Source organism: Meleagris gallopavo, chromosome 19 (assembly GCF_000146605.3).
Source record: "Meleagris gallopavo isolate NT-WF06-2002-E0010 breed Aviagen turkey brand Nicholas breeding stock chromosome 19, Turkey_5.1, whole genome shotgun sequence".
NCBI lineage: Eukaryota > Metazoa > Chordata > Aves > Galliformes > Phasianidae > Meleagris > Meleagris gallopavo.
In genome coordinates, this window is record NC_015029.2 from 10,227,992 (window position 1) to 10,238,289 (window position 10,298).

The 10,298-nt window shown below is 38.1% G+C and overlaps 1 protein-coding gene across 3 annotated transcripts; it reads right to left on the bottom strand.

Moving 5' to 3' along the window:
* Positions 1–393: 393 nt before the first annotated feature.
* FBXW2 (F-box and WD repeat domain containing 2) lies at positions 394–10,153 on the bottom strand. 3 transcript variants are annotated; one of them, XM_003211375.4, is made up of 7 exons: positions 9,862–10,153; positions 7,958–8,467; positions 6,227–6,421; positions 5,352–5,485; positions 4,648–4,734; positions 3,967–4,136; positions 394–2,282 (listed from the first exon to the last, which is right to left on the bottom strand). In XM_003211375.4, exons 2-7 carry the CDS (start codon positions 8,445–8,447, stop codon positions 1,994–1,996), a joined length of 1,365 nt encoding a protein of 454 aa, XP_003211423.1. In that variant the 5' UTR covers positions 8,448–8,467; positions 9,862–10,153; the 3' UTR covers positions 394–1,993. The 3 variants fall into 3 exon arrangements, with proteins under 3 accessions (XP_003211423.1, XP_010719397.1, XP_031412119.1); XM_010721095.3 differs by lacking the exon at positions 9,862–10,153 and adding an exon at positions 8,935–9,850; XM_031556259.1 differs by lacking the exons at positions 4,648–4,734; positions 9,862–10,153 and adding an exon at positions 8,935–9,852.
* Between the last annotated feature and the right edge of the window lie 145 nt (positions 10,154–10,298).

Below are 10,298 nucleotides of genomic sequence, written 5' to 3' on the forward strand. Positions count from 1 at the left end.
TCCTGGTCCCTGAAAAACACTACTTGTGTCCAGATAGATTTCTCATCAATAACAACCACTATTGGAAGTGCAGCCCAATTTCCATTTATCTCACAGTCCAAATAGTCAATCCTAATTTCGTCAATTTGAGTATAACATTTTTTTCGCATGTTCCTATCTCAACTGCTCCTGAGGTGACAAATTCAATTTTTATAGGTGGTCTGTCTTCACGTAGCTCCTTTAAGATGAGTTACTGCACCTACGACACACAGTATAATTACACTCACCTGAAGAACTTCAAGTTTTCTGTTTCACATAGCTTTTCTTCGCTTCTGAGTCAGATAGCAAAAGCTGTAAGAGATTACCATGCATGCCCCAACTGGCCTAGTTTAAATAAAGACCTATGAATGTGGCTTCTACTTGATAAAATTCCTTTACTACAAACATATTTTCAAAGTAAGTCGGTGTGAATAAAGGTGGAAAACTGGGTATTTAAGTCTTTGGCCTTGTTTTCAAGAGACGCTGCTCCACTGTGACCTCATGTAATTCCTACCACACCACTTCAGTATTGATTCTTGCATACCAAAACTTCTCCTTACACTGGTGTGATTCATACTACCTACCTTTGGGAAACATGGCTTCTGTTCATTACTACATAAGGAACTAGGTTTCCACAAGTGTTGGGAGCCACAAAAACCATGACAAAAATCACAAATAAATGCTAGTACTACAGAATTTTATATTTTCAAGGACAAGAGCCAATCTTTCTGAAAAATCTGATTTTCAAGTTGTGTACGAAGGGGAGATTTTATTGTAAAGAAAAAGCAAAACAAAACCCCTAAATATTTCTAAAGCATAGAAGTTGAAATTTCATAGATACATCTTTCAAGTACATGTCAAACACCACAAAAGTATGTGGAGTATTGCTACTCAATAGTTAATTCATCTATAGAGCCTGTCTCTTACAGCTGATCAAAATAAAAGATGTTTCCCTATTCTTAAGTCTTTTTTTCAAATTTTTGATTTTATTTTTTATTCTTTATTTTTAAAGATGTGCCATTCACATTTGCCCATTTTTCAAATGTAGCTGTAGCAATTGATATAATAATGCACTTAAAGTAATTTTAACTTTTTGAAAAAGTGTATGGCTGGCAGGCATCATTTAACATAATTATCTGTGCTGTAAGGATAGAAATGAAATGAATTGGGTGATGTTCAGTCTAGCTGTGAATAAAGTCACATAATCAGAAATGTGGACTATAAAAGTATTGATCAAACCATTCTGAGTGGGATAACCATCAGAAAATATGACAAAATACCGTCAGAGGACGTCTAAGGTTAATTGTTTTGGCAAGCTCTATCAGACAGATGAAAAGTTGGCTCACTGACTGAGGAGAGCCTGTATTGGCACTTTCCTGAGCTTAAACAAATCATTATTGTTAGCATCCGATTCTAGTTAAAGAACTCTGTTGATTACTCAGTTTCAAAGGTTAAATATTTAAAGCTATCATAAAGAAAAAAACTTTTTTAGAAGATAGCACTGGGGAGAGAAAAGATCAACTATGTTCTCATTCAAGTTGAGCAAGGAGCCATGCACTGTGACCAGTATTTGGTATTATACGTACAAAAGCACAAAAGCCTATTCTAAAACAGTAGCTCCACCTTCTGCTTCAACAACAACAACAACAAAAAAGGCAGAAATGAGGTCAAGCACTACTTCATTTTAGACTTAATGGTGGATCTGAATAGTTTTAACTTTACAAGCTATGCTTCAGAGCCCAAACAGGTACACTTAAACATGAATAAAGACAAACTTAATGGTGAATACTGTTAGCATGCTCTGTTGTATTACGTCAAAACCAATCCGTTCCCAAATGCCCAAATAAAATCAAATGATTGTGCATTGCATGATGATACCATTAGATGTGCAACTTTGGTTCATGCAAAGTTTCATTTGATAGACACATTTCTGATAGTCCATATAATCCTGAAGATTTCTGCATATGTAATCTTTTCAGCCATGTTCTTTCCATAACACCAAATGGATACTGTGGTCTGGCATACTGGTGGCAAAAACCAAGCCTGTATCATTTTGACCATTTAGTCCATTTAACCAAGACATTTCACCAGCCAAAAAACTTGAGCCTCTCTTTGATTTTCTATACTCTGGTAGAGGCCAGCGGCTTATCAGTTCTTCTGTCCTCAAGTCTATTATATACAGGTATCTATTATCAAACAGTAGAGCAAATATTTCTCCAAAGCCCAGCAAGGACACATTTGAGAAGTCAGGAGTCTTGATAACCCTAGAAGATAAGGCAGTATCGTTAGAAAATCTATCATTACATAGTCATGAACCTGTATTACTAAAACAAATCCTTATGTGTCTATAGAGAATAAGCATCTAAACTCATCATTTCTAAATTATTCAGGAAGAACTGGATGCAAATTTTTCATATTAAGCAAGTGAACTTTTATTTCAGGCCTATGGTTCCAGTGTTGGCTTTCTGCATTCACGGCAGATCGTTCTAAATGTAAGTAAAGTGTAAGGTTTGAAATGGATTCTGCAAAGCACAACAGAAAAAAAGGTCTGCTCCAAGATACACACAAAAGAACAGACGTACTTATGTTTTACTGTAAATTTTCATACAGATTTAATGTCTTTAAAAGGTATAACCTCTTATTTGACCACTTTTTTTAAAAGCTGGAAAATAAAGTATAAAAATGCTATCTTGTGACACTATAATAAATCATTCAAGATTGGTACTTAACAGAATGCTGCTTTACTGACTCTTAGTATAAATTAGACATATCCATCTCAGGAAGAAAAAAAACGTGCATATTAATTCTACTATACCTTTAGGATTTTTTGCTTCATAAATAAAACTTGAATAGAAATTGAAAAGAATAAGTTTTCCACAGCTGACTAAGCATTTGACCATACAGTTACATAATGCACAAAGCTGAGGTTCAAAGACATGGATAGGAAAATCTGTTTTTAGCAATGAATGACTATCTTTCCCTTTCGAAACATAGGAAGGTAAGCTAAGAGCAAGAAAAAAAAGAGGAATTCCAGCTTAGAAGAAGCACTTCTTTTGGAGTTGATCTTTCTATAGCAGGTACTCTTCAAAAAATTCCAGCCATTTCAATTAAGAGTCTGCTAAGAGTTCTAGAATACATTTTTTTTTCTTTAGTAAGTTAGAATCTTTGATGTCAAAGATTGTTACACCATTTCCAATAGATAAAAATCAGATTCTTTTCTAGAACAGAATATTTTATCCTTTTTTGCAATTTTGGTGAGGTGCTGGAACAGCTGCCCAGAGACGTTGTGGATGCTCTGTCCCTGAGGTGTTCAAGGCCAGGTTGGATGGGGCCCTGGGCAGCCTGGTCTAGTATTAAATGGGGAGGTTGGTGGCCCTGCACGTGGCAGGGGGGTTGGAGATGCATGATCCTTGAGGTCCCTTCCAACCCTGGCCATTCTGTGATTATGTGATTCTGTAATCTGATAGATTTCACTAACATTCCATCCAGTTATTGAGAATGACAGATCTCAATTCAGTAGTGCAATAAGGAAATGGTCTTTTTAATATCTTTTCCCACCAAATGACTCCCAGAAAAGGCCTTCTGCTTCACTGCAGAACAATTCCCATAGCAACATTAGCTTCTTGTCACTACAGCTTTGTGTTCAAAACTATAGCAATGCAGCCTGATTTAAGTCTATTTAAAAAAAATCTAAAACTCACATATTGAAAATATGAAAGAGGATTGGCTTGTGACCAGAAATCAAAACAGCAATCAAATGGTTGGTACAATTAGAGATAAATTAGAGTGAAACCTGGCAATATTTGTGAAGAATGATGTTTAAAGATTTTTTAATCAAGATCCTTTGAATGACATTTAAAGCATTAAAACTAACATGCTACAGTTCTTATTTTTTTTAAAAGCATGCCTTGAGAATAAATTCAGCACATCTTAAGGTGAAACATTTACCTGACAATATCGTAGCTGGCAAAATCCCACTGGTATAATCCTAGTGCTGAACTACACACTATGTATTTACCATCAAAGTGCAATCTGGGCTGTAGAGAGATGCTGCGATCTTCAGAAACAGACAGTGTTTTTAAACACTTGCAGTTTATTTCCCTTCCAATAGGCCAAATCTAGAATTAGAAAACAGTTTAAGACCATAAAACATTCAAATTATAAACTATTACACAAATTAAACAAGGCTTACAATCTCATGTAAAGCAGCAGGTAAATGTGTGCCTGTTTTTCAAAAATATTTATCTTCTTTAATGGGAACATCAGTTCTATAACTGACTTGTAACACATAGTCATGAACTATTTACATACAGCATCCTCCAACCCGACAGTTAGCAACAATAGCAGTACTTGCAGTAAGTGGCTCACTGACAAGTTAGTGTATTAGGCATACAATAAAAAACACTTATATTTTGACTTTTATTATATGTACTGATCTACTATTTGATTGTAAGCATGAAGGAAATCAGTGAATAGTTAGCTTCCAAAAAGTTTTTTGTCTTGTACATGTCTTCAAAAGCAAGGACTATGAGAGAAAAAAATCCGGTATTATTTCTGAATCAGAGAAGCACACAAGTATTCTGCTTCCTTGGGTACTGCAATGATACATGTACGATATATGGTACATACCTTGATTTCATACTTATCTGCACTTAAAAGAATATAATCCCCAGGACTATGCATAAGAGATTTGACTTTGCACTTCTGCAAAACTACCTGTAATTGAAGGATGTAATGACTTATTTTGATACTGTTAACTAACCAAACAGTCATTTGCATTGTCCATTTTCTTACACAACAATACACCACACACATGGTCAAAAGAAATACAGATGCCTTTAGCACCTAAAGGGAAACTACCATTTACACTTGCTTGCTCCTAATAGTGAGAACCTCTTGTACAGATAAGCTAACACATGTACTTCTCCAAAATTCTGCTCTCAATGCACATTCCAATTTCTGAAATGCTCATAAGTGAAATACCTTTTCTAAACGTCAGAACACTTTATGCTTAGATTTTAGTTATCACATTCGTTAGTTTTCTACATAATTTTAAAAGTAGCTTTCTTTCTGAACCACTGCATTCATTTGATCTTTCAAATGCTGATTCCTAATATTATTCCAGTTACTTCAGCACAGAAATCTCTTCAAACCTTTGAAAAGTTTAGTTACAGCTTTTCTTTCTGTTTAAACATTATTTTCCAGTATCTACATTTCCTGATCTTCTTCATATTCTATACCTACGGGGAAGACTGGTATTAGAAAATAGAAAGAACAACTTGTAAACTTCATGCAAATATTTACCAAGATTAATACAAAAACAATATTCCCACCTTAGTGACCCATTCTGTGTGTCCAGTAAGGGTATTCAGGCACGATCCTGTTGATAAGGCCCATACTTTCACAGTGAAGTCTGCAGAGCCACTGACTAGAACATCAAGTTCATCGTTGTAGTCCACACTAAAAACTACAAGCAAAGAGTGTTCTCAAAAGCAGCAACAGTCTCTATGTATGTTTTTTTAACCAGATCAAAATTCACTATTACAGCTTTAACTGTTGCTCTTGAACTGTACATGTAAATTATTACTCTATTCCTGAGTTTACACAGCAAAATTACCAGCTGTTTGTTCAAATTAAAAGCATGAAGATCATTGGTTCCATTAAGGCTGGATTATGTTGAGGTTCCTATCTTAATATACTAATAGTTCTAAGAAATCAATTCCAACAGGATTATTAAATTGATACATCTCATTACTCATGGAGAACAGACCTACAGTTGAGTGGAGGATATTCTGTGGTAGAGGACAGAATTAAGACAAATGCAAACACAGATCGCTGGGCTTGATTGTGCTCTTTCCTGTAAGACTATCTCCAGTGTGGGAATTTAAAGAACTCTCACTGTCATGTGCTCCCTGTTAACAGGTGATAAACAAGGTTTGCATCTTTTATTCTAGACTCTAAAGCACCAAATCACCATGATAGTTAGTACCACTTCTTCACCTATAAAACAATATATGGGTTATGCTTTGGCGTTATTCAAGGGTAGACAGATCTAGATCTATTCTGGCTACTTCCCTCCCACAATGTGATTTGAGACAGAGCCTTAAAAATATACTACTGTAGACAAAGCTAATTTAAATTATAATCTGTTCTATGATGACGTATGTTACTTGACTGATGAAAATAAAATCTGAGATGTTCAACATACCTGCGCCAGTGTGTCCTCTGAAATGCTGTGTTTTTGCCCCAGAGCTCCATTCCCAACAGGCTACTGTGTTATCAAAAGAGCCCGTTACAAGTTTTTGTTCATCAAACTTCACTGTAGCACAAGTGTGTGTCTGGATACCATAGATGCACTGACCTGTGCTTACATCCCACAGTTTTGCAGACAAGTCATCTGATCCTGGAATATAAAACAATAGGATAATTGGAAACAAATACTAAATATAATTACTAGTCTTCCATGTATGTCTTAGTTATGGAATTTTCACCAAATCTCTGAAGAGATAAACTCACAACCTCTCTGAGCAACCTGTGCCAGTGCTCCATCACCTGCACAGTAAAGAAAGATTTCCCAATGTTCAGATGGAACCTCCAGTGTTTCAGTTTGTGCCCACTGCCTTCTGCCTCGTCACAGGGCACCTCTGAAAAGAACCTGGCTCTGAACCCATTGCACCCTCCCTTCAGGCATTTATATATAATGATAAGATTCCTTCAAGCCTTCCCTTCTGTAGGCTAAATAGTCCCAGCTCCCTCAGCCTTTCTTCAGAGGAAAGAATCAACAATCTGAAGATGCTAGAAGTCTCTCTTCCAGTTTCTCCACACACTTTTACAATCTTCCATAGTTTCCAACATTCCCGCTATTTGGAAGTGCCTACTGAGAAAAATACCTGGAAGTTTTATACAATTAGATCACATTCAGGTTTGTAGAGCCACTGACTATACTGCAAGCTTTTCTTTGTTTCATGTAGGAAAGGAGTCCATCAAATCTCTTTGCAGAGAAAGATGGAAAGACTGCAGATGAATACCTCGCTCTTTCACCTGCATTTCCTTTCTCCACCAAAACTTATAACTACTCAAGTTTGCTGGTTTTGGAGACTGGACAAAAAACCTAGACGCTTCCACCTTTTTCCCTTTTGGTTTCAGAACAGAAGTATGCAGCTTCCCAGTAAGGTCTGACTCTGCTTCCTCCTTTGTATTTTCCTTCCCTGGTTACTAGTAAAGTGAAAAGACTGTCTACAGTCTAGTCACTGGTTTCTAGTAACCACCCTAGTATACCTGAAGATGTGGAGGGATGTGTATTTCTGAGTTCACACTGAAATCTTGAAATCTGCAGTCTTCAGGAGGGAAGCTGAAACCATCACTGCAATATGCATATCAGATTAGTAGCAAGGTTAAATCTACTTAAAGGTATTCATACCAGAAACTAGTCATGTTAAGAACTGTAAGTGCTTAAGAATGTAAAAGAGAAATTATCTTACTGCCAGGAAGACAGACTTTTCCTGACACACCTTGAGACTACACCTGTGACCACACTGTGAGACCAAACTCAGTTTAACCTGAATGAGATCACAGATATCTCCTAAGAGGATACCTAACATAAATGTACTTCTCAAATGAGATTGCTAATCTGAAGAACAATATGTAGCACTGTAACCATCTCTTTTTTTAACTAATAAATACATTGGTCTCCTGTTTTCTTTTTGTTTGTTTGTTTTTTTCACTTTGTTTTTCCTATTAAATGTTTAGTGAGCTTGATAGCATGCCAGATATTTCAGAAATTGAAAAAAAAAAAAAAAGTGAATTGCCTTAAACTGAGTTTGCACTATGAAAATAAACTGTCTGCTCAAGAAAAATCAACTTGTCATTAATCAAATGGGGAAGCTGGGCGGTACAGATACAAAGAAGAGTAAGACTCCAAGTTTTCTGAAATTCCTACCTGTGCACAGGAGACCATCTTTATAGTAAAGTGCATACACTCTGGCACTGTGTCCAATTAAAGAGGATGTCTCAAAGGCTTCATGGTCCTTCAGTTGCTTCATCCTTAAAATAGCCTTTAGGTAAACCTTCTTCCAATGCAGAGGATCCTGAACAGAGTCATCTATTTGCCAACCCAAATTCTTACATGCAGTTTGCCACACCTCTGTACAGGCACTTATAACCTTATTCCACTGCTTAGAGACGAGGCAACATGTGAGTAATGTGTGAGGATCAAGCCATTTTAACAGATAAAAACTAAGTTCCAATGGAAGAAGTTTGAGGAAGTCCCTCTTGAGAAGAATCTCTAGATTATTGGAGAGGTGCCTGAGCTGGACTGCTCCACTCAAGCTAATCAGGTGATCCAGAGTTTCATTTTTCTGCAAGTCCGTCAGAGAAAGAAATGTAATAGAAATGTTATCAAGCCATGCTTCAAAGTCCTTTTTCTCCATAAGGTTATGGAAAAATTTACCTGTGGTACATCAAAACACTGTATTAGTTCTGTTCAGAAAACAAGGTAAGCATCACATCATTATTACTGGTACATCAGTACTTCAAATTGCATGTTAAGGCAGAGACTGAAGTGACCAATCACAGCACAGAATATTCATTAGGTTAGTACGAAGCATTTGCACATACTTTGAACTACTGTTTGTCCTACTTAAGACTTAGAAGTGAGTTGTACGAGACAGTGCATGCTAGCATTCACTATGAATGTTTACATATTTCATGTAATGAGTTAACATTTTCACATTCTGAGTCCAGTAAGAGTTGATTCAAGTTTTAAATCTACTTCAGTGAATAAATGTTGTTTTACAGTTTACTTATCATTTAGTTGAAAAAAAGGAAGAAAACAAAGCATAAAAACAGAATAATAAGAAGCTAATTACTGACTGAATTAACTCAAACTCTTGTAATAACAACTTCATAAAAAGTTACCTGGTTTGTGCTTAAAGAAGATACAAAGAGATGTCTGGAGAATCGTGCTGAAGGACATGTAACCTCTTTTGTACCTCCTTGATGTCTTTTTTTGTCCTTATAAAACAAACTTCCCCTCCGCCCCCACCTTGTTTTCTCAGTTTATTTCCAATAAACAGGCCTGTGAAACTGACAGCTTGAAATGCTACCTCTTGAACTATGTGACCTGTATTTATTTTTACATGCTGTGGCATCTTAAGTCCCTACAATAGGTTTGAGCAAGTGATTAAAAAGATGAGCATGGGGCAAACAGTTAAAAAGCCAGATTTATTTTCTGTGGGAGATCTCATTCAATGCATTAGATAACTAATTGAATTCAATTCATAGAAGCTCCCAAATCAAATGAATTGGAGAATCTGAACGGCAGCTCACAATACATATGCTTTTACCTTCGTGGAATAAAACCTTGAAGTACATCTCTAAATGTGACACAGGAAAGCATAGAAAAGTAGACTCTTCACTACAAAAGGCTACAAATGTAGAGACATATTACTTCTTGATAATATCTTAAGGATTATATCTTACAGATAATAATCTTAAGGCCTTCTTAATTAAAAACGCAGAAACAGCTGCTCCTATCGTGTTAGAAGTTCATAAGTAACTTTTACTACTGACAAAACTTAAGGGCTTTTTTCAGTACATTTGGCAGACTGTGTTTGCCACTCTAATAGGCACGTGTTTTCTTAAGAACAAGCAATCTCTAACTGCAGCCAGTGCCATGTGCACACTGCTCTACGCGTTATCCGCAACCGCTCCACTCACGACCGCTCCCGTCCAGCTCCGCTCGCACAGAGCACGGCGCAGCCCGGAGACTTCCAGCGCCTTCCGCCCACGCGCAGTAGAACCGTCGGCGCCGCACACACGGCTCCGGTGGGCCGCGGCGCTCACCTCAGGTAGCGGTCGGGCGCGCAGCGTCCCTCAGCAGGCAGCCGCCACGCCTCGCACGGTCCTCCGTGGCCCGGGCAGGGGCTGAGGCTTCCCCGCGGCCATCGCTCTCACAGCAGAAGGACAGTCTCCCGCTACTTCCGCGGTCCGCGCCGCGGCCTGCGGGCACCACGGAAGGCCGCCGCCCTCGGACAGCGATGGGAGCCTCGGTCACCTCCAGCGCCGGAGGAGGGCGGGGCCCCTGCACCGAGCGAACCGGCCGTCACCCCGAGGGGAGGCACTCCACCAAAGCCCACGGCGCTCCGTACTCAGGCAGCTTCCGGCGCATCCTCTAAACGTCACTGCGCCCCGCTGTATCACTTCAGCCGTTTCCGTCTGAACTGGAGCCGCAAAGCGCTGCGTTACTACTTCTCTGAGTTCGGCGCCGTGCACGGATTGGA